We start from the raw sequence: 25,504 nt of genomic DNA on the forward strand, positions 1-25,504 counted from the left end.
CAAAACTTGTGTCATTTGTGACATTGTGTATTATACTTTGAAATAATGTATATGTGAAATTAGTATTAAAGATAAACCTTGATGATGACATAAGGCCACACAGAGTAATATTTTTTACAATGATTTTAATAATCGAATGATGTTTGATTTATTATAATCTTAAGATGATAGCTCAAAGGGATAGTCTACCTAACATTAAACTGTTATGAATCAGAAACAGCAGACATTAAAATCACCTCTTTACTGTCATCCTATTTTCTTCCTTCTCTTGAATTTTATTTTCATTAAGAAATGTCATCTTAAATGCCAGCCCATTTTTTAACACCTGTATAGGAGTGGTGTTTAAAACTAGACTTAAATTAGTGATACACAGGTGCAGAAAGAAAACTGTCCTAGCTCTTAAACTATCCACGTTATATTCGCAAATTATTCTTGCTCAGAATAATAATACATTTACAATATATACATATAGTGATATAAATGAACACAGAGATATATATCAAAGACAACATTGTTTAGAACAAAAAAAAAAGAATTTAGGGACATGTTAATATGTTTGCAAAAGATTTCTGACATAACACACACATGTATATACAAGTATGTGCAAAGATGTACAGTATGTACAAATTCTAGCATTAATAATCATTAAAAAAAAACATGAGATAAGCATATCATGATTTCTAGAAATACAAATACACATAAATTAAAGTGAAAATATCATATATCATATTTTTTGTATAAAAAATAAATAGAAAAATAACTTTCTATGAGATATTGGTTTTTTTTTCAGGTATAAATCTAGCTATTTCTTGGACATTAACATTGTACACAGGGAGCAAAATTATCTGAATGGCAAAGGTTTGATCATGTGACCACACAAGTGACAGCGCACTCAGAGTGTGAACACCAAAGTGGCTACATCTGAAGACACCTAAGGACAAATGCAGGACAAAGTGTGGACCGCACAAGGTGCAGTAAGTAGTCCTGTTTCCCTGAAGACAGTTGTACCTGGTGAGCGCTTGTCCACATAGTACTATTTATTTAATGCACACATGTACTATCCCATTTAATATTGCTTTACTAATATTCTAATATAGATATAAATTATTATTATATTAGGCCGAATAATCATTAATGGATGCTCATTACCTGAAAACCACTGTATAATGGATGCCATCAGTATTGACTAAAAAGCCTCCAAATCTGAATGATGCTGCATAGGCCATGAAAATGACACACTGTGCAAACCCAAAGCATGCACCATATACATAGGATTTGTTAACTGCTGCTTTATAAGGCATCACCAGCTGTTTTTCATAGAGTTCAACAAACATTTTTTCTTTCCCAAGTCCAGCCACAGTACGTATATTACCAATTGCTTCACTTGAAACCTAAGAAAGAAAGTAAACATATTCTTAAAAAAACAAACAAACTAAAGCCATACATGAAGGCAAGTCTTCTCTTCAAAATTACATTAATAGGGATTTTCTGATAAGTCAATATTTACCAAGGCATACATCACAATCCTGTTGTGACTAAAATGCCAGCAATTCTTCAAGTACACATATCTTGCTCCATTTCCTTAGGTTTTTCTATGGATCATATTCTCAAAGTTGTGAGCTAGATCTCCAAATACTAAAGAACAACCAAATTAACCCCTTAATGACCACATCACTTTTCCATTTTCTGTCCGTTTGGGACCAAGGCTATTTTTACATTTTTGCGGTGTTTGTGTTTAGCTGTAATTTTCTTCTTACTCATTTACTGTACCCACACATATTATATACCGTTTTTCTCGCCATTAAATGGACTTTCTAAAGATACCATTATTTTCATCATATCTTATAATTTACTATAAAAAAAATTATAAAATATGAGGAAAAAATGGAAAAAAACACACTTTTTCTAACTTTGACCCCCAAAATCTGTTACATATCTACAACCACCAAAAAACACCCGTGCTAAATAGTTTCTAAATGTTGTCCTGAGTTTAGAAATACCCAATGTTTACATGTTCTTTGCTTTTTTTGTAAACTATAGGGCCATAAATACAAGTAGCACTTTGCTATTTCCAAACCATTTCTTTTCAAAATTAGCGATAGTTACATTAGAGCACTGATATCTTTCAGGAATCCCTGAATATCCCTTGACATGTATATATATTTTTTTTAGTAGACAACCCAAAGTATTGATCTAGGCCCATTTTGGTATATTTCATGCCACCATTTCACCGCCAAATGCAATCAAATAGAAAAAATCGTTCACTTTTCACAAATTTTTTCACAAACTTTTGGTTTCTAACTTAAATTATTTACAAACAGCTTGTGCAATTATGGCACAAATGGCTGTAAATTCTTCTCTGGGATCCCCTTTGTTCAGAAATAGCAGACATATATGACTTTGGTGTTGCTTTTTGGTAATTAGAAGGCCGCTAAATGCCACTGCGCACCACACGTGTATTATGCCCAGCAGTGAAGGGGTTAATTAGGGAGCATGTAGGGAGCTTTTTGGGTAGTTTTAGCTTTAGTGTAGTGTAGTAGACAACCCCAAGTATTGATCTAGGCCAATTTTGGTATATTTCATGCCACCATTTCACCGCTAAATGCGATCAAATTAAAAAAAACGTTAATTTTTTCTCAATTTTAGGTTTCTCACTGAAATTATTTACAAACACCTTCTGCAATTATGGCACAAATGGTTGTAAATGCTTCTCTGGGATCCCCTTTGTTCAGAAATAGCAGACATATATGGCTTTGGCATTGCTTTTTGGTAATTAGAAGGCCTCTAAATGCCGCTGCGCATCACACGTGTATTATGGCTAGCAGTGAAGGGGTTAATTATGTAGCTTGTAGGGAGCTTGCAGGGTTAATTTTAGCTTTAGTGTAGAGCTCAGCCTCCCACCTGAAACATCAGACCCCCTGATCCCTCCCAAACAGCTCTCTTCCCTCCCCCACCCCACAATTGTCCCCGCCATCTTAAGTACTGGCAGAAACTCTGCCAGTACTAAAATAAAAGGTATTTGGCCCTTTTTTTTAAAAAAAAAAAGCATATTTACATATGCTGATGTGTAGGATCCCCCCTTAGACCCCAACCTCACTGATCCCCCACCAAACTGCTCTCTAACCCTTCCCCTCTGCAATAATGGGCGCCATCTTGGGTACTGGCAGCTGTCTGCCAGTACCCAGTTTTGTAACAAAATGTGCCTTTTTTTTTTTTTTAATTCCCTTTTCTGTAGTGTAGCTTTCCCCCCCCCACCGAGACCAACCCCCAACCCCTTCCAGGACCCTTAGATTGCATTTTAGTGTTTTTTTTTTTCAACTTTTTAACTTTTTTTTTTCTGTAGTGTAGCGGTTCCCACCCGCTCCCGCCCCGTGCACGCGCCCGCCCACCACCCCCGTGCACGCGCGCGCTCCCGTGCGCGCCCCCGTAGCTCCCGCCCCCGATCCCGCCCCCCTCCACTCCACATAGCGCACCGATGGCCGCCACCCGCCTCCCACGTAAGCTCCCACCCACCAACGATACCGGCCATCGATGTCCGGTGCAGAGAGGGCCACAGAGTGGCTCTCTCTGCATCGGATGGCCAAGGGGGGTTATTGCAGGATGCCTCCATATCGAGGCATCACTGCAATAACCGGAAAGCAGCTGGAAGCGAGCAGGATCGCTTCCAGCTGCTTTCCAGACCAAGGACGTACGCCACACGTCCTCTGTCATTAACTGACTTTTTTTTGAGGACGTGTGGCGTACGTCCTTGGTCGTTAAGGGGTTAAAGTTATATACACAATTGCCTACATTGCAAGTAGAGCCCTTCTGATAGCAGAGGCTGCACTATAAAAATCACTGGACCACTCTAGCATTAGTGCTCAATCTGGTATTATAAGTATACACTTTGAGCCCTTCCCAGTCCAACACCTTGATATATAAAATATCCCTCTTTAAAACGTGAATCTTTTTTTTGTTTTTTAAATAGCAGTGGTATAAATATCTATGTTCTTCACTTAGAAAAAATATAACATATAGATAGATAGATGAGAGATATTTTACATATATATATATATATATATACATATATATATGTATGTATGTATATATATATATATATATATATATATATATATATATATATATATATAAATATATAATTAAAATGTTCTTCTAAGTGAACAACTTAAATATTTAAAGTATTTCTTAATGCACCTTTGGCTTTAGCGCAATTGTCCTAGAGCACCTTCAGGTTTGCGTGCCCCATAGAAATCTATGGGAAAAAGGAATCAGAGTGGTTGCGCTCTCCCACCTCCAGATGTTAGCACAGCAGAGTCTTTCGATCTTACAAATATAGGTGTAAAGAGACAGCACAACCTAATAAATCAGTCCACGGAGTGAGCTTACCATGCTCATAGTATTTGAAGAAAAGACAATTTAAAAAGACCTTTATTTTTCCACAACAGTGCAGGGTCCTACAAATAAAAGCAAAGTTTCAGACTTACACTTAGCTCTTACTCATGCAAGTGTAAGCCTGAAATGTCGCTTTTATTTGTAGGACCCTGCACTGCTGTGGAAAAAATAAAGGACTTTTTAAATTAACTAGCAGCTGGAGGAATGTCTTTTCTTTCGATCTTACGCTAATGTTTTACTTTCAACTTGTAATACAAGTGTAAGAATAAGAGCGCTATTGATTTAAGTTGATTGCTGTTAGTGCTCAATAGTGCTAATATTTTTGTGCCACACTTATAATCTAGGACAATATTTTTAATAAGTATTTAAAGCTGTTATTTTGTTAACATAATTTTCATTGTTTTGCAGTCTGGGAATAAACACTGCTTTTTAATGCCCGATGGTATTACGAGTCTTGCAGGTACAGGTGTACCGCTCACTTTTTTTCCGCGACTCGAGCATACCGCAAATCCACTTACGTAAATTGCGTATCCTATCTTTTCAATGGGATTTTCCTAACGCCGGTATTATGAGTCTTGGAAAAGTGAGCGGTACAGCCTCTCCTGTCAAGACTCCTACCGCATTTAAAAGTCAGTAGTTAAGAGATTTATGTGCTAACGCCGTAACATAAAACTCTTAACTAAAGTGCTAAAAAGTACACTAACACCCATAAACTACCTATTAACCACTAAACCGAGCCCCCCCCCCCCACATCGCAAACACTTAAATAAAATGTTTAACCCCTAATCTGCCGACCGGACATCGCATCACTATAATAAATATATTAACCACTAAACTGCCGCACTCCTACCTGGCAAACACTAGTTAAATTTTATTAACCCCTAATCTGCCGTCCTAACATTGCTGACACCTACCTACAATTATTAACCCCTAATCTGCCGCCCTTAACGAAGCCACCACTATAATAAAGTTATTAACCCCTAAATCTAAGTCTAACCCTAACACCCCCTAAATTAAATATAATTTAAATACATCTAAATAAATATTCCTATCATTAAATAAATTATTCCTTTTTTAAACTAAATACTTACCTATAAAATAAACCCAAAGCTAGCTACAATGTAACTAATAGTTACATTGTATCTAGCTTAGGGTTTATTTTTATTTTACAGGCAAGTTTGTATTTATTTTAACTAGGTACAATAGTTATTAAATAGTTATTAACTATTTAATAACTTCCTAGTTAAAATTAATACAAATGTACCTGTAAAATAAAACCTAACCTAAGCTACAATTACCTAACACTACACTATAATTAAATAAATTACCTAAATTAACTACAATTAATTACAATTAAATTAAATAAACTAAATTACTAAAAAAAAACACTAAATTACAGAAAATAATAAAATAATTACAATTTGTTTAAACTAATTACACCTAATCTAATCCCCCTAATAAAATAAAAAAGCCCCACAAAATAAAAAAAAATCCCTACCCTACGCTAAATTACAAATAGCCCTTAAAAGGGCTTTTTGCGGGGCATTGCCCCAAAGTAATCAGCTCTTTTACCTATAAAGAAAATACAATACCCCCCCAATATTACAACCCACACACCCAACCCTACTCTAAAACACACCTAATCCACCCTTAATAAAACCTAACACTACCCCGTTGAAGATCACCCTACCTTGAGATGTCTTCATCCAACCGGGCAGAAGTGGTCTTCCAGACGGTCCGAAGTCTTCATCCTATCAGGGCAGAAGAGATCCTCCAGACGGAGGCGGCATCTTCTATTTTCATCCATCTAGATCGGAGCGGGTCCATCTTCAAGACATCCAACGTGGAGCATCCTCTTTGTTCGACGGCGACTGGAACAATGACGGGTCCTCCAAGATGGCGTCCCTTCAATTCAGATTGGCTGATAGAATTCTATCAGCCAATCGGAAATAAGTAGAAAAAATTCTATTGGCTGATCCAATCAGCCAATAGGATTGAGCTTGCATTCTATTGGTTGTTCCAATCAGCCAATAGTATGCGAGCTCAATCCTATTGGCTTTTTTAATCAGCCAATAGGATTTTTTCTACCTTAATTCCGATTGGCTGATAGAATTCTATCAGCCAATCGGAATTGAAGGGACGCCATCTTGGATGACGTCATTTAAAGGACCCGTCATTGTTCCAGTTGCTGTTGAACAAAGAGGATGCTCCACGTCGGATGTCTTGAAGATAGACCTGCTCCGCGCCGGATGGATGAAGATAGAAGATACCGCCTGGATGAAGACTTCTGGCCGTCTGGAGGACCTCTTCTGCCCGGATAGGATGAAGACTTCGGACCGTCTGGAGGACCATTTCTGCCGGTTGGGTGATGACGTCTCAAGGTAGGGTGATCTTCAAGGGGGTAGTGTTAGGTTTTATTAAGAGGGGATTGGGTGGGTTTTAGAGTAGGGTTGGGTGTGTGGGTGGTGGGTTTAATGTTGGGGGGTATTGTACTTTTTTTTACAGGTAAAAGAGCTGATTACTTTGGGGCAATGCCCCGCAAAAAGCCCTTTTAAGGGCTATTTGTAATTTAGTATAGGGTAGGGATTTTTTTATTTTGGGGGGATTTTTTATTTTATTAGGGGGATTAGATTAGGTGTAATTAGTTTAAAAAATTGTAATTTTATTATTTTCTGTAATTTAGTGGGGGGGGTTCGTACTTAAGTTTATTTAATTTAATTGTAATTAATTGTAGTTAATTTAGGTAATTTATTTAATTATAGTGTAGTGTTAGGTATAATTGTAGCTTAGGTTAGGTTTTATTTTACAGGTATATTTGTATTTATTTTAACTAGGAAGTTATTAAATAGTTGATAACTATTTAATAACTATTGTACCTAGATAAAATAAATACAAAGTTCCCAAGTTTTGTATAACCAACACAGTTATATTAATATATGGCTAGATTATGAGTCTTGTGTTAGCCTTAAAAAGTAGCGTTGAGAGGTCCCAATGCTGCTTTTTAACGCCCACTGGTATTACGAGTCTGACAGGTACAGGTGTACCGCTCACTTTTCTTCCACGACTCGAGCTTACCGCAAATCCCCTTACGTCAATTGCGTATCCTATCTTTTCAATGGGACTTGCCTAACGCCGGTATTACGAGTCTTGGAAGAAGTGAGTGGTAGACCCTCTCCTGTCAAGATTCCTACCGCATTTAAAAGCCAGTAGTTAAGAGTTTTATGGGCTAATGCCGTAACATAAATCTCTTAACTAAAGTGCTAAAAAGTACACTAACACCCATAAACTACCTATTAACCCCTAAACCGAGGCCCCCCTCCCACATCACAAACACTTAAATTAAAAGTTTAACCCCTAATCTGCCTACCGGACATCGCCGCCACTTTAATAAATATATTAACCCCTAAACCGCCGCACTCCCACCTCGCAAACACTAGTTACATTTTATTAACCCCTAATCTGCCGTACCTAACATCGCCGACACCTACATACATTTATTAACACCTAATCTGCCACCCCCAATGTCGCTGCTACTATATTAAAGGTTTTAACCCCTAAACCTAAGTCTAACCCTAACCCCCTAATTTAAATATAATTTAAAATAATCTAAATAAAATTACTACAATTAAATAAATTATTCCTATTTAAAACTAAATACTTAACTATAAAATAAACCCTAAGATAGCTACAATATAACTAATAGTTACGTTGTAGTATCTCAGGGTTTATTTTTATTTTACAGGCAACTTTGTATTTATTTTAACTAGGTAGAATAGTTATTAAATAGTTATTAACTATTTAATAACTACCTAGTTAAAATAAATACAAATTTACATGTAAAATAAATCCTAACCTAAGTTACAATTACACCTAACACTACACTATCATTAAATTAATTACCTAAACTACCTACAATTAAATACAATTAAATTAAATAAACTAAAGTACGAAAAACAACAAACACTTAATTACAGAAAATAAAAAAATAAAAAAAATTTTTTAAAACTAATTACACCTACTCTAATCCCCCTAATAAAATAAAAAGCCCCCCAAAATAATAAAAATCCCTACCCTATACTAAATTACAAATAGCCCTTAAAAATAGGATTCTATCAGCCAATCGGAATTAAGGTAGGAAAATTCCTATTGGCTGATGCAATCAGCCAATAGAATTGAGCTCGCATTCTATTGGCTGATTCGAACAGCCAATAGAATGCAAGATCATTGGGACCATCTGTTCTTTGCGCTGGAACGATTTGGGTTTTCAGGATTCTTTACCAATTACATACGCTTGATCTATAGTACCCCCTCCTCTGCGGTGATTGTTAATAATGCTTCTACACAACGATTTGATCTATTTAGAGGGACTAGACAGGGTTGCCCTCTTTCACCCTTCCTGTTTAATCTCAGTATAGAACCCTTAGCTATCCGATTACGACAAGAACTGGAGGGGATTCAATGGGCGGGGGAGAAACTGGTGCTTCTCCTATATGCAGATGATCTCCTCATATTTCTATCTAATCTTAAAGCATCTCTACCTATTCTACAGAAGATTACCCAAGAGTTTGGGGAAATATCTGGATTTAAGATCAATACTTCAAAATCGGAACTAATGTGGATACATAAAAACTCACCACCACATGCAAAACATCCTTTTCAAGAAGTTTCCCAGATTACTTACCTGGGTTTACGTTTATCCAGAAACGTGGAAGAATGGTATAGACTAAATCATAGGATGGTACTGGACTCATGCAAGAAAAAGCTCGAGGACTGGGCTAGGTTACCAATTTCGCTAACCGCTCGTGTGACCCTGATTAAATCAGTTATCTTTCCAAAACTCCTCTATATATTGCAAAACATTCCGTGGTTCTTACATAAAAAAGATATTACTATATACAATAAAGCCTGCTCCAAATTTTTATGGAATGGCAAGAGACCACGGATTACCGCCTCTAAGCTTATGAACTCCAAGTCAGCTGCTGGCTTGGCACTTCCTAATATTCAGACATATAACCTGGTTATTATAGCCAGATTTGCATTAGATTGGCTAACTGAGAAGGAGCAGATTACATCTTTTATCTGGGAATCTCAGGCTGTAGCTCCTTTTCGGTTAAAGGCACTTCTGCATTGCCCTCTTACGTCTTTGCCGTCCAATATATTCTACCTATGTACCTTCAAGAACGTCATTGTAGCCTGGCAAAGACTGTGCACAGAGGTGGGAATCTCTCCATATGTCTCACAATATTTACCCATAGTGGGCAACCCAGAGTTTAGTCCCGGTATCCACAATCAGATATTTAGAGAATGGGAGACAAAGGGCCTTCAGACCTTGGGCCAAATTCAAGATACAGAGGGGCATCCAGTTACATTTCAAGAAATTGCGACACGGTATGCTTTAGGGGCACGAGAATTCTATGCTTACCTTCAAGTTAGGCATCTTCTCTGGGAGCTGAACATAAAACATGGGAACAATTGGTCCATGGGTGAACTACAGACCAGGATTACGATTTACGCGGCAGGAATATACGCTATTTCCCCCTTATATTTAGTGCTAAATCAGAAAGCATCAAACCTGCAAATTAATGAAATGATTGCTAGGTGGTCTACTCTATTTCCAGAAATTGATGAGGGGATTATTGTCGGGAGCTTTAAAATAATCCAACAGAGTTGGGTTCCGACAACTTGGAGGGAGTCACAGATGAAAAATGGGCTGCAGAGATACCTTACACCTGCGCTCCTCTCTAAGTGGTATAAAACTAAGGTGCTCTGCCCTAGATGCTCATCTATAGGATCTGATCTATTCCATTGTTTATGGAGCTGCCCCAAAATATATCAATATTGGGGAAAAATCACATTCTGGATGACGGTGGTTTTGAAATTGGATCATAAATTTTCCCCAATTGAAATTTTCTTCCTGGTAAAATATCAGGGCATCACTAAGAACTATAGTCTGATAAATACTATTATACTAACAGCATGTAGCCTCATCTTTAAAGCATGGAAAGCATTTTCTGCACCTACTATGGCACAATTTAAATTGGCTCTGTGCAACCAACTCATAACAGAACAATATAATGTACCATTCCCTCAAGATAAACACTTAGAAGTATTTTTTAAAAAATGGGAGCCATTTGTAAGATCCTTGCCCTTAATACAACAACAAAAAATTAATCAAACCATTTAGAAATTCGGAGTTTGTCCAGATTAATATCTTAGGGGGCCGCTTCCCGGAAGAGTGGGCAACGGATGCCGAGTGAGGTGGTCTGGGGGGAGGGGGGGGGGGAGAATATGAGGGAGGACCTTTATCTCTATTGTGGGTTGTTTTTCTCTTTTTTTTTTCGGTTTTGTTCTCATGGTTCTGGTTGAGGTGGTTCGTCTTGTTCCATTAGGGGGGGGATAAAAGGGGGAAATTTTAGAGACAAAGAAAGACTAGTTATTGTACAAAGGTTTATCTGGTTACCCTATGCAATTTTTTATGGTTTATTTCTATAACTATTAGTGCACTAAAGAATTTTGAACGAATGGAATGATGTATAGGCACTTTTGCGTCTTTAATCCAACTTATATGGCTTTTTACCTAAGTATGTATTTATATATTATGTATATTCACTGTGACACATGTTTTTATACTTGGTAACCGAGACTGTATTAATCTTCTCTGTCTTTGTCATAAATAAATATTTAAAAAAAAAAGAATGCAAGATCAATCATATTGGCTGATTGGATCAGCCAATATGATTGAAGTTAAATCCTATTGGCTGATCCAATCAGCCAATAGGATTTTTCCTACCTTAATTCCGATTGGCTGATAGAATCCTATCAGCCAATCGGAATTCAAGGGATGCCATCTTGGATGACGTCATTTAAAGGAAACTTCATTTGAAGAGGATGCTCCACGTCAGCTGGATTGAAGATGGACCCGCTCCGCTCCGGATGGATGAAGATAGAAGATGTTGCCTGGATGAAGCCTTCTGGCCATCTGGAGGTCCTCTTCTTCCCGGATCGGATGAAGACCTCTGCCCCTCTGGAGGACCACTTGTGCACGGCTGGGTGAAGACGTCTCAAGGTAGGGTGATCTTCAAGGGGGTAGTGTTAGGTTTTATTAAGGGGGGATTGGGTGGGTTTTAGAGTAGGGTTGGGTGTGTGGGTGGTGGGTTTTAATGTGGGGGGTATTGTTTTGTTTTTTTTACAGGTAAAAGAGCTGATTACTTTGGGGCAATGCCCCGCAAAAGGCCCTTTTAAGGGCTATTTGTAATTTAGTATAGGGTAGGGATTTTTATTATTTTGGGGGGCTTTTTTATTTTATTAGGGGAATTAGAGTAGGTGTAATTAGTTTTAAAAATGTTTAATAATTTTTTTATTTTCTGTAATTTAGTGTTTGTTGTTTTTCGTACTTTAGTTTATTTAATTTCATTGTATTTAATTGTAGGTAGTTTAGGTAATCGGGGTAATCGGTACCTTGTGGGATTATCAAAGAGTTACCTACACCGGAACACCTTTTGCACTACAGCCCGGAACTGTTTGTGTACATACGGGGATCACAGTATCCTCCACCGTTTGCAGAGAACGCTGCACTGATCTTCAACACCGAGGAAAGGAGTACACATATTATCCGGAGTTTCTGGCTACAACTTTGCACAAAACAGCTACTCTCTGGAATTTGTTGCAATATTCACAGGAAGATACAGGTTTTAGAATTCTTATGTATCTCTTTTCTGTTATTATCTGTTCTAGATGAGATCATATATTCGTACACATTTTCACATTGATATTTCTTATTGCTTATATTGTGTTTGTTTTTAGATGCCTTTATCATTATTTTTTATCTAATGTCACGTATGTAATAAACATTATTTAAATTTAATTCTTTCCATCCGTTTAACTGCTTAATATTTTTATACCGGAATAGTTTATTGCTATTGGCCTATATTAATTCTACATTTATTGTAAATATTCACTAGTGTACACACACATATATATTTAATATCAGAGCCCTTGCACTTAATACATTATACCTCTTAGCTCTCCTTTGTTGAGCGCCATCCCAGAATCACTTTTTTCTGTAGGTAATCGGGGACGGCAGATTAGGGGTTAATAAGTGTAATATTAGGGGTGTTTAGACTCGGGGTTCATGTTAGGGTGTTAGGTGTAGACATAACTTTTGTTTCCCCATAGGAATCAATGGGGCTGCGTTAGAAGCTGAATGCTGCTTTTTTGCAGGTGTTAGTTTTTTTCCAGCTGAATCTGCCCCATTGATTTCTATGGGGAAATCATGCATGAGCACGTTTAGCTATCTTACCGCTACCGTAAGCAACGCTGGTATTGAGGTGAGATGTGGAGCTAAATTTTGCTCTACGTTCACCTTTTTGCGGCTAACGCCAGGTTTAAAAAAACCTGTAATACCAGCGTTGTCTTAAGGTAGCGTTAAAAAAAAAAAATGCTCGTTAGCAACGCACCCCTGTTACCGCAAAACTCATAATCTTGCCGATAGTTTTTACCTCTGTGATTAACTTGTATCTAAGCATCTTCTGACAGCCCCCTGATCACATGATATTTTATTTATTAGCTATTGACTTTCATTTTAGCCAATTAGTGCAGTGTCTGCCACAATTCACAGGCGTGATCACAATGTTATCTATATAGTTTACATGAACTAGCTCTCCCCAGTTGTGAAAAGCAAATAAAAAAGCATGTGATAAGAGGCGGCCTTCAAGGGCTTAGAAATTATCATATGAACCTTCATAGGTTTAGCTTTCAACTAAGAATACCAAAGAACAAAGCAAATTGGTAATAAAAGTAAATAGTAAAGTTGTTTGAAATGACATGCCCTATTTAAAACAGAAAGGTTTTTTTGGACTAAACTGTCCCTTTAAGTAAACATTAAAGGGATACTAAACCTAATTTTTTTTATTTCATGATTCATATAGAGCATGCAGTTTTAAGCAACTTTATAATTTACTCTTCTTATCATTTTTTCTTCGTTCTCTTGCTATCTTTATTTTAAAAAGCAGGAATGCCAGCACAGGAGTAGGCACATTTTTAGTTCAGCACCTAGGTAGCTTATGCTGATTGGTGGCTAAATGTAGCCAACAATCAGCAAGCTCTACCCAAGTGCTGAACCATAAATGGACTGGCTCCTATGCTTACATTCCTGCTTTTTCAAATAAAGATACCAAGAGAACAAAGATAAATTTATTATAGAAGTAAATTAGAAAGTTGCTTAACACTGCATGATCTATCTGAGTCATGAAAGAAAACATTTAGGTTTTGTGTCCCTTTAAGCACTTTGAGATTGTAATATAAAAAGTTAAATTAAACAGAGTAGAACAGCAATGCAATACACTTTTTTATTTTTTGCTAACCTTTTCTGTGATTTAATCCTGAAAATTATGGATTTATCAAATCTAACAATTAGAAGCAAACACTGCAAACTTCACCAGCCTAACCCTGCCACATGTCAGTCCTAACTGGCCCCAGCATAGATTATCGGATAAGAGACAGCAAAACAATGAAGCATTTTCTAACAAAATGACAGTGGCTAGCAGTGTGTTTACCCCAGTCCTGATAGTCTCCTCTAAATAGGGCAAGTGGTGGGCAGATTTTCACTATGAAAAAAACTGTTGCATCAAACAAGGTTTTAATGCATTCAACTGTTTATATACCCACCTAGTATGTTAATTTATTGTAAAAGCAGAAATACATTTAAAGGGATAGTAAAGACCAAATCATGATTCAGATAGGGCATGCCATTTTAAACTACTTTCTAATTTACTTTTATCATCAATTTTGCTTTGTTCTTTCGGAATTCTTAGTTGAAAGCTAAACCTTGGTTGGCTCATATGCTAATTTTGAAGCCCTTGAAGGCTGCCTCTTATCTGAATGCATTTGACAGTTTTTCACAGCTAGAGGGAGTTAGTTCATGTGTTTCATATAAATAACATTGAGCTCACGCACGATTTAAGAATCAGCACTGATTGCCTGAAATGCAAGTCTGTCAAAAGATCTGAGATAAGGAGGCAGTCTGCAGAAGCTTACATACAAGGTAATTACAGATGTAAAACGTATATTTCTATAACAGTGGTGGTTATGCAAAACTGGGGAATGTTAAATAAAGGGATAATCTATCTTATTAAACAATAACATTTGTGGTGTTTACTATCCCTTTAATTACATGGTGTTTACTGTCCCTTTCATACTAATTCAGTAGTCATAGTATTACCTTTCCAGCTGTCTCCAATGCTTTTTTGTCCTGATTGGCAAATCTTGTAAGCATTTTTGCTTGAAGCACTCCAGATAACCCAATCAGCGGTAAGAAACATAGAACAACTAAACTCAGTTTCCAACTGAAATAAAAAGCAATGATAAGAGCAGCTCCAATGTTTGTCAAGGAATTTACAACCATCCCAATCTGAGAACCCGTCGCCTGAAAAAGAAAAAATTGTATTAAAAAGTACAGCTATAAAAGGCACTTTTAAGGCAAACAACAAACACCTAAATCTGCACTTGTTGCCATTTACCTGTTTATGGCAAACAATGATCACAGCTAGAAGATACAACACACACTATGCAATAATTATAGTTAATTCATTTAACCCTAAAGATGTTCTTTTAATATTGTTATATATGTGACTAAGTTAAAGGGACACTAAACCAAAAAAATGTTCTTTCATGATTCCAATTCTAAGCAACTTTCTAATTTACTACTATCAATTTTTCTTCGTTCTCTTGCTATCTTTATTTGAAAAGCAGGAATGTAAAGCTTAGGAGCTGGCCCATTTTAGGTTCAGCACCCTGGATAGTGCTTGCTTATTGGTGGTTACATTTAGCCACCAATAAGCAAACGCTATCCAGGTTCTGAACCAAAAATGGTCCGGCTCCTAAGCTTTAAATGCTTGCTTTTTAAATAAAGATAGCAAGAGAACAAGAACAATTAATAATAGGAGTAAATTAGAAAGTTGCTTAAAATTGCATGTTCTATCTGAATAATTAAAGAACAAAATGGGGTTTTGTATCCCTTTAAATTATTTAGTGAAGTATAAATACATTTTTAGTACTAGAAATACAAGCAAGCGTGTCAGTGGGAATCAGTTTTATTTCATCTACTTTAGATATGTAGTGAGAGGAAACATTTAACGGCATGACTAGCATACGTATGCACAGAGTCATTTAAAATGTTGACAGGACTGCAAAAATAAATTCATTATAAATATTACATTAAATTTGGAAACTTAGGACCAATTAACAAAAACTTTAGGAGTATATTGAAATTTAATATGTCTCTCCTGCACATCTCAAACCCCACTTTTATTGCCCAATGATCTAAAACCCTCAGGTGAGATAACCTAAGAAATCTTGGCAGTACAGAGAGGTCCCTCAAAGAATTTTATAACCACAAATTTGACCTTAAAAGGACACTGAACCCAATTTTTTTCTTTTGTAATTCAGAAAGAGCATGCAATTTTAAGCAACTTTCTAATTTACTCCTATTATCAATTTTTCTTCGTTCTCTTGCTATCATTATTTGAAAAAGAAGGCATCTAAGCTTTTTTTGGTTTCAGTACTCTGGACAGCACTTTTTTATTGGTGGATTAATTTATCCACCAATCAGCAAGGACAACCCAGTTTGTTCACCAAAAATGGGCCGGCATCTAAACTTACATTCTTGCATTTCAAATAAAGATACCAAGAGAATGAAGAAAATTTGATAATAGGAGTAAATTAGAAAGTTGCTTAAAATTTCATGCTCAATCTGAATCACGAAAGAAAAATTTTGGGTACAGTGTCCCTTTAAAGTATTCTGCATGTGAATGAAAGACATATACATAACAGTATAAGGTCTAAGAAAATCACAAAGCTTTTGCAAGATTTTTCCCCATACTGGCAAGTGTTTGATCATTTGACCCTTATTTGAGGTACCTTTCAATAATGACAAGACCTTTTAGATTATCTCACCAGATCAGATAACCTTAGAGAATCAGGAACATACCTTTCTGCTGTTATTCTCAGCAACAATGTATAATGAAATCCAACCAATGTAAAATGACTACAGTTACTACACAGGTTATATTTCACTTTCCACTAGGTGGCAGCTTCATTTCTTAAATCGTCATCTCAGCATCTCATGGTAAACTATATGTTGCCTAAAGCTAATTTCTTTTTTCTAAACCGTTTTTGAAAAATGTTATCAAGTAGATCAATGTAAAAACAATTTGTTTATAACAAACATAACCAAATATTCCAATCCTACCCCTTGAACTTGTGATGCATCAGTTGCCAGTCTAGTGGTCAGAGCTCCTGGGCTATTGTTGGGGTCATCAAACCAAGCAACTTCTTGCCCCAGCATTGAATGAAAGCCAAGTCTTCTTAGTCTCCGAGTCAATAGCTCTCCAGATTTAGCAAAGGCAAAACCCTGGGAAATAAGTAAGTTCACTGGTTATGACAGCAAATAATACTCTTTCACCCAGCTCAAATGTCAGTTTATATGGATGTGCCATTTCATGGGTTAATTTAAAACATAAACAATGTAATCTAACTTGTAAAAGTACTTTCTCAAAGTATTGATTTAATCTGCTAGAGCTGAACACAATAAATATGCAAAGAAACTCATATCAGGATTCAGCTCTTAAAAAAACCTCCTGGTCACATTTTAAATGGTAGGATAACTTCATTAAATAAAATATAAATAAATAATGTTTGTACTGGAAATATGATAAAAAAAATATATAACTATTTTAAAGGCCACACTGTCTTATCAATGTCATTATTGTTAATGTGCAATAAATAAATGGAAGTGGCACTTACCTTGTGGCAACCATTGCTCATCTCCTGCTGCCTAATCAATAATTTTGTATTATATATAAATTGTATGATTCTTTGGGAGCAGAGTTATCCATTTTACCTATATATATATATATATATATATATATATATATATATATATATATATATATATATATATATATATATATATATATATATATATATATATATATATACATGTAGCCCTCAGTTTACGCTGGGGTTAGGTTCCAGAAGGAATGGTTGTAAATCGAAACCATTGTAAATTGAAACCCAGTTTATAATGTAAGTCAATGGGAAGTGAGGGAGTTAGGTTCCAGGCCCCTCTCAAAATTGGCATAAGTAACACCTAATACATTATTTTTAAAGCTTTGAAATGAAGACTTTAAATGCTAAACAGCATTATAAACCTAATAAAATAATCACACAACACAGAATATAAAATGAAACTAAGTTAAATTAACAAAAACATTTGCTAAACAGCATTATAAACCTAATAAAATTGCACAACACAGACTTTACTTGCATTTTTCTGCAAACAGTTCTTTCTATGCATTCTAATCTGGACTGCTTTATAGACAGGAAGATCTTGTTCCTTTGCAAGCTGCTCGATAGCTCAGGTTTGGTTAAACTGATTAATTTCAGCTTGCTTGGCTTGCATATATTTGCTGCAACACAAGCAGACAGCTCCACCTACTGGCTATTTTAATCAATGCACTGCTTCTCAATGCTTTTCAATAGCAGTCACATGACTGAAAAAAAGGTTGTTATTCTGAAACGGTGCAAATTGAACCGTTGTAAACCGAGGGCCACCTGTATATATATATATACAGTATATATATATGTTTGTGTGTTACATTTATATATATATATATATATATATATATATGTTTGTGTGTTTTATATATAAATATATATATATATATATATATATATTATACCCAAGGATAGCACCTTCTAGTTATCTTAATTTAAATGCAAAGGTAAATTTCATATGTTAAATGACGGGATTATTCCCTCCTGTTTAGGGAACATAGATACAACACATATATTACATATCTCCACACTTTAAAAAGAAACATGAAAATATTTGTTTCTGAAAGCAAAAAGGTGAAACAATTGTATTACTATGTAAACAAAATCCATGCTAAGTGGTGAATGTATTTTAAAACATATAACCTGGGCTTTCCTGTCTCATTAAAATAAATACATCAGTCCTTGTTCAATAGGATTTTCCTAAGATGAACAAAAAATAAATATATAAAATAAGTCCCACTATGGAGCCAGTTAGTACTCGGTATAGTTATACGAATAGCAGTTCTGCTTCAACCCCTATCAGTATATAACAGCAATTTGCATGCATGAGATTTGCTTTGTATTTATCTGAATTCTAACTTTGGCTTTTTAATGCATGAGTAGTGCATTTCAATCAAACGTTTCCTAAGCTAAAGATTTAGTACACTTTTAAATGTATACTAATCCTTGCTGCTTTTGCATGTTTTCGGTGGGAGATCATTCTAAAATGCATGGATACTAACAGATTGAAGCAGAACTGCTATTCATATAACTATACAGAGTACTAACACATATGTATGTGTGTGTGTGTGTGTGTTACAATTAAAAAATAATATCTGGATACCATCCCAATGTACTTGGACTATAAAAAATGCACACACACATTGTATTGGTGCTAAAAAAACCTGTAGTACCAGGCAGGGCCATCTTTAATATTGATTGGACCCTGGGCAAAAATTTTCTTGGGGCCCCCCACCCCATGCAATTTTGATCTCCACCCCAACATCCCAAAAAACAACTAAATCAATTTTTTTTTTATTATTATTAGCCCAGCGGTGGATCATCCTCTGCTGGGCTAATCATTTAAAAAAAAAAAATGCAATATGTGAAACTGGACCTAAGCAGTACTAATAAGTAAATAAATATATAAATTCCTCCACTGTGGATTCATTTAATATTCTTTTGAATGTGATTCTGGTGTGAGGTTAGCTGGTTAAAGAGATTTAGGGCAGCCAACAGGAGCAAAGCAAGGTAAAGGAGGAAGCATGGAGGTGCAGACAAATATAAGTTTACTGACTGGAACAGCAGAACTACTATGGGAAGCTGTAAAATCTGAGACAGAGAGAAAATAAAAACTATAAAAATAAACCTTACATTAATGTGTGAAGTATCAGCATGACGCTATACATCAGCCACACCAGCACTTGTCGCTTCTTTGCTAGGACAAGTTCCCTCTCACCCTGAACTAGACAATGCTGCATGGGAAGGGGCGTGTGTGCACTCACTTATTCTTCCCACTGACACCTTTCTACAAAGCACTATTCTCCTAACAAACTTCAGTTAGTTGATCTTAGGGCCACAGCAGAAAGAGATGGGCTAAGGGGACCAGTAGACTGGATGCTGTCTGTCCAAGGCTGCATGGATACAGTGTGAGATGAGTCACACAGCCTCAAGACTGAAGAGAGCAGTGTATGCAGCTGCACAGATGCTCAAATCCTCATGTGCCTGCCGCTCCAGCTTTCTGCTGCATGCGTCTACAGTCAGCCCTACCCAGAAACAATCCCCACCCCCAGAGCAGTTACCTGGTAACAGTGGTAACCCCAATAGGACCTTTTCTGATGCAGTGGGAAATGGCTGGATGCCGAGTTAGGGCTTAGCATTCAGTGCTGCACAGTGCACATCTAAAACAGCTTTGGCACTAGCTTGGCATGTCGCATGACACCGGCACGGTCTGGCACAGTTTTTTTTTAAAAATATAAGCAGAGTACTTTTGACTGTGACAGTATTAGGACTGAATGTGTGTGTTCCCCATGTCACATCAGCAGTCTGGTATGAACAATAAAAAAAAAATTTTTTTTTAATTTTTTTAGGACTCTTGGGCCCCTCAACAGAGACTGGGCCCAGGACAGCTGCCCCTTTTGCCCTGTGTTAAAGACGGTCCTGGTACCAGGCATAAAGTGGATTTTTAAGGTTGTCCAAATACTGGGCTACTAACATGTGGTGAGGTTGCCCATGAACAAACTGAGTCAAATGTCCATATCAGATTTTGACTAAGATATTATTGCCCCAGAACCCTCATTATATGAGCACACTGAACCTCAGATTGGACCCCATTGCCCTGCAGATCTAGTTAGTTATGTTTATAGTTATCTAAGAGCACTGGGCATGCAGCCCCAGTCAGTTATACCCCATACCTTTGATGAGACCCTAGGTCCGGAAGCCCTGGTGATTTATGTGTCCTCATCAACTTCAGATCTGACTCCATTAGCTATGTGTTCAGTTATTTATTTATATGTAGCTGGTTACTGTCAAGTATAATAGTGAATAACTGGCAACCCATAGCAAGCTCTTGTCCATTGTCCCAAATATAAAACTCCATTTAATATACAGTCATTAGACGGGAGACTTACTTGATATTAGGAGTGATAGCCCACATGTTGTTGATAGTAATTAAGGACATAATCATGTTTACTTACAGTATGTTATAATTCCTTGGTTGGTACAGAGGCAACAGATTGCAAACCTTTCTGGAATTAAGGGGTTAAAAAAGTCCCCGATGCAGCATGTAACTAGATGTCAATTTAGATGCAGTGTTATCTTTTTTATCTGGATAAGCAATTTGTTACATTGGTTAAAAATAGAAACTGGTACAAAGCCTGTTGCTAGAATTCTAGAAAACTCATACTGTGGCCTCTCAGAAAATCACATCTAAAACCACAAGATTGCAGAGCAAAAAATAAAAAAGGAAGCACACTGCAATCATAATTTTATGAGTCAAGGCTATTAAGGAATACGTAAACTGTAAAATGTTTCTGTTTTTACGGTTCCATGGTACAAACTTAATGGGAACAAACAAACACAACATAATCATAGTGCATTTATTTGCTATGTAAGCAACAATAAACATCAGGGTGATCGTTTTACTATCTGAACGGATCTGCACGTTAAGCTGCCTTTAAACACAAAGCAGATCAGGAGCAAACAGAATGATTTGATTCTTTGTTTATATTGTTCTGCCCATAAAGCTGCTTTTAGACTCAACAATGCATTATATTATTATTGTATTATATCACTCTGTCTGCTTGTTGAAAGGATTATTATGATAAAAAAGCCCATCTATCCTAAAAGGCAGCCTGACCTATTACTGATAAAACACTCATATTCTAAGAATGTTTGTCTAATATATTCAGAGCAGGCTTTAAGCAATAACTTGACTATATAGCATGGATTAGAACTTCTCATCATAATATCATGCATTTCTCTTTATTTAAAGCGATAGAAAGGTCAAAAATTATATTTGCATGGATGCATTTCAATTTAAAATATAAGCATTTATGCAATATACTTTCATTAGCAAAAGCGCTTCTAGTTAACGTTTTTACTTTTTTCAGTGGCATATGCACATATCATGTGAGGGCTCATGCACCCGTATTTAAACACCACACCTTCTCAGAGAGTCAGTGGTGGATTGTATGACACAAATGATGTCTTCAGAAGGAATACACACCACAGATAGCTCTCTGAGCAGGCATGGGGGCTGAATTATCAAGCTCCGAATGGAGCTTGATGCCCCTGTTTCTGCTGCTCCATAACTGGTCCTCTGCCTCTGAGGCTGCAGTCTTCAATCTGCCTGATCCTGTATCATCGGGCTGATTGACATCCCCTGCTAGTGGCCGATTGGCCGTGAATCTGCAGGGGGCAGCATTGCACAAGCAGTTCTGGTGAACTGCTTGTGCAATGATAAATGCTGACAGCGTATGCTGATGGCATTCAGAGATGTCTGTCGGACATGATACGCTACAGCGTATCATGTCGGACAGACATTGATAAATTGGCCCCTCAGTGTTTAAATACTGGTGCATGGGCATTCACAGGATATGTGCATATGCCGCAGAAAAACTAATAACTTTTACTAGAAGCATTTTTTGCTGATGAAAGTATATTGCAAAAATTATTATATTTCACAGTGAAATGCAACCATCACATTTCATTTTGACCTTTCTATCCCTTTAAATATCATATTATTATTATTATTATTATTATTAATAAAATAAACATTTAAAATAAACAAGTTGTTTATGTTTATTTTTGCTACTGCCTTTTTAATCTCTTTGTAGGGCAACAGTGTGATTTTCCCGAAATTCATGTAACAGCGGCTGTGCATTGCTTTCTAAAATACATTTTATTCAAATGCTTATCACTCTTAAATGGATTAATACATTCGGTATGAAACTTGCCCATCAACGATTTACATTAAACTGGCAGACTCTACATACTGAAAATGTAAAGCAAAGCAGAGCAGTTTTGGCTTTTGAACAAGTGTAAAAACTGAATACAATTTGACTTTGAGGTAAATCTAAAAGGTTAACATTTTAGCAGATCTAGCTATAAAAGTATCAAAGTAGTATAATGCAATTCTTCAGACATGAGTAGGATCCCCCCCCCCTGGATTCTTGTAATTTATTCATCTGATTTATAAGTAAAAATAATACCAAATTAGCAAGAAAGAGTAAAATGAGATAACAAATTTAATTTTAAGACAATTTTGGAAATTAGAGGAATATGTTAGAAATAAACTAAGCAATTAAAAGATCCTTAATCTTAAAGTGATGGTAAAATCACTTTAAAGATTTAGGGGCCGATTTATTAACCCTTTGAGTGCTAAGCACTTTCCCACCTGGGTGCTAAGGTTTTCTTAAATGGTTTTTTATTTAATATTTTTAAAAATATTTTTTTTTTACTTTTTTTTTATTTATTTCAGATCCCCAAGACTTACCTTTCCAACGGTGGGTCTTGGGGGTCTGTAGCTTCTTAGATGCCTGGGATACAGGCTTCTAAGAAGCATGACCCCTGCTCCTATATTTAACATTGTTAATGTTAAATAAAGTTGCGCGGTGACGTCATCACGTTTATTACGTAGGAGCGGGTGGGAGCCCCCAAATCTCCCTCAAGTTGGGAGAGTGCTAGTGACGGCTCTGAGCCGTCATTAGCACCAGAGTGGGAAACTCTGTGATGACTCAGAGCCGTCATTAGCACTCAAGGGGTTAAATGTCAGACGGACATGATACTCTGTCAACATTTAATATTGCACAAGCATTTCTAGTAGCACTGTGAATTTGAAATATGTATTCAACTTTATTCCAGCATAGAGGGAACAGAGAAAGACAACGTTTCAGGCTGTCTGCCCTTATTCATGTCATAACAGGTAATACCAAAAATGCTCACCTTTATACACAACACCACATCTGGTGGTTAATTAACCATCTCATTAACATTCTAATTAACGCCTTCATACCTTTTACAGAGTTACTTATGTTATATCTCCACCTAGTGTTGTCTAATATAATTACATTAAAAACAAAATATTACATTTTAGCAGCGAATACCTACACAAATAAATTCCACTCCATATTTCTATTCATTCCTTTTGGATACATAGAATCTTACTTATAAATCCAGTGCTCTTCTCGCCTCTTAAGATATAGCTCTCTATTACCACCCCTTCTTAAAGGGGCAACATGCTCAATAATCTGGAACCTGAGTGGAGAGACAGAGGCTTCCTTATCTTTCCGTCTTATTGCTGATTTATGCTTTATCATTCTTTCCCTCACTCTTTGGGTCGTCTTGCCCAAGTTAATAATCCCACACAGACATTTAATTAAATAAACTACATAAGTAGTATTACACATGTGGAATCCAGAAATTTTAAATTTCTGATCTGTCAGCTGATGTATAAACGTGTCTCCTTTAATCATGCTGTTACAATTTGAACAAGATAGGCAAGGGAAACAACCATTCCTCTTAGATGTCATATATCCTGTGTTGTCTCTTTTGTTAGTGCCTACATCTGGCCTACATCTGCCCTCACCAATCTATCTTTAATATTGCAAGACCTTCTGTAAGCTGAAAAAAAATCATTCTTAAAAACCTCATATAATGGATGACAATCCCTTAATATATGCCAGTATTTCCTCACAATCCCTGAAATACGTTTACCTAACACATTATACTCAGAAACAAAAGCCATTCTATCTTGTTTTTTATTTTTCCCTTCATTTATTTTGGGTCTCAACACCTCTGTTCTAGAAATGTCATGGACTTTTTTGATAGTTTCCTGAATATTAGATTTAGGGTAACCCCATTCAATAAATTTATGTCCCATCTCACTCAGTCTAGTTTTTATTAGACTGTCATCTTGTACAATCCGTCTCACTCTCAACAATTGACTATATGGAAGGAACTTGAGTAGGGTCTCCGGATGTGCACTAGTAAAGTGCAACAAGCTATTACAATCTGTCTCCTTAATGTATAAATCTGTTTTTAAAACATGACCTTCTTTATATACTAACGTATCTAAAAAAGGGACAGATATTAACTATGTGTCAAAGTGAACTTAATATGGGATGTGGCAGCATTAAGGGTAGATACAAATTTCTCCAGGGATCCAATGTCCCCCCACCATACACCAAAAATGTCATCTATGTAGCGCTACCAGGTGGCGCCACATATTAAGTACAATTCATTTTCAAACACAAATTTTTCTTAAAATTGGTTCATGCATATATTGGCGTAGGTAGGGGCGACATTGGATCCCATGGCAGTTCCCTGACTCTGCATATAGAAAGTGTCCTGGAACAAAAAGTAATTGTAATAAAGAACAATTTCTAAGAATTCTATGATGAATTCCTGTTGGATAATAGAGTAATCATTTGTAGAGGACAATGTTTTCCTTATAGCTTTTAACCCACTAGAGTATGAGCATGTTGCCCCTTTAAGAAGGGATGGTAATAGAGAGCTATATCTTAAGAGGCGAGAAGAGCACTGGATTTATGTCAGATTCTATGTATCCAAAAGGAATGAATAGGGATATGGAGTGGAATTTATTTGTGTAGGTATTCGCTGCTAAAATGTAATATTTTGTTTTTAATGTAATTATAATAGACAACACTAGGTGGGGATATAACATAAGTAACTCTGTAAAAGGTATGAAGGAGTTAATTAGAATGTTAATGAGATGGTTAATTAACCACCAGGTGTGGTGTTGTGTGGTGAGCATTTTTGGTATTACCTGTTATGACATGAATAAGGGCAGACAGCCCGAAACGTTGTCTTTCTCATTTCCCTCTATGCTGGAATAAAGTTGAATAAATATTTCAAATTCACAGTGCTGCTGGTATTGTATTATTGCCTTGATTTTTTGGGGTTGCAGGCGTCAATCATCCTGATTGTATCTGATCGGGATGATTGCTGTCCGCCTCCTCAGAGGTGGCGGACGAGTTAGGAAGCAGCTGCTTCTTAA

General features: G+C 36.4%; 1 protein-coding gene across 1 annotated transcript in view; it reads right to left on the minus strand.

Annotated features, from left to right (window-relative positions):
- Nucleotides 1–25,504, minus strand: part of LOC128638201 (bile salt export pump-like) — a 192,392-nt gene that overhangs the window by 31,581 nt on the left and 135,307 nt on the right. The window contains exons 20-22 of the mRNA XM_053690063.1: nt 16,640–16,801; nt 14,612–14,815; nt 1,150–1,391 (exon numbers count right to left, since the gene is read on the minus strand). Of these exons, the coding sequence (XP_053546038.1) occupies nt 1,150–1,391; nt 14,612–14,815; nt 16,640–16,801 (608 nt within the window). The remainder of the gene's footprint in view (nt 1–1,149; nt 1,392–14,611; nt 14,816–16,639; nt 16,802–25,504) is intronic.

The sequence above is a fragment of the Bombina bombina genome, chromosome 1, assembly GCF_027579735.1.
Source record: "Bombina bombina isolate aBomBom1 chromosome 1, aBomBom1.pri, whole genome shotgun sequence".
NCBI classification, from domain to species: domain Eukaryota; kingdom Metazoa; phylum Chordata; class Amphibia; order Anura; family Bombinatoridae; genus Bombina; species Bombina bombina.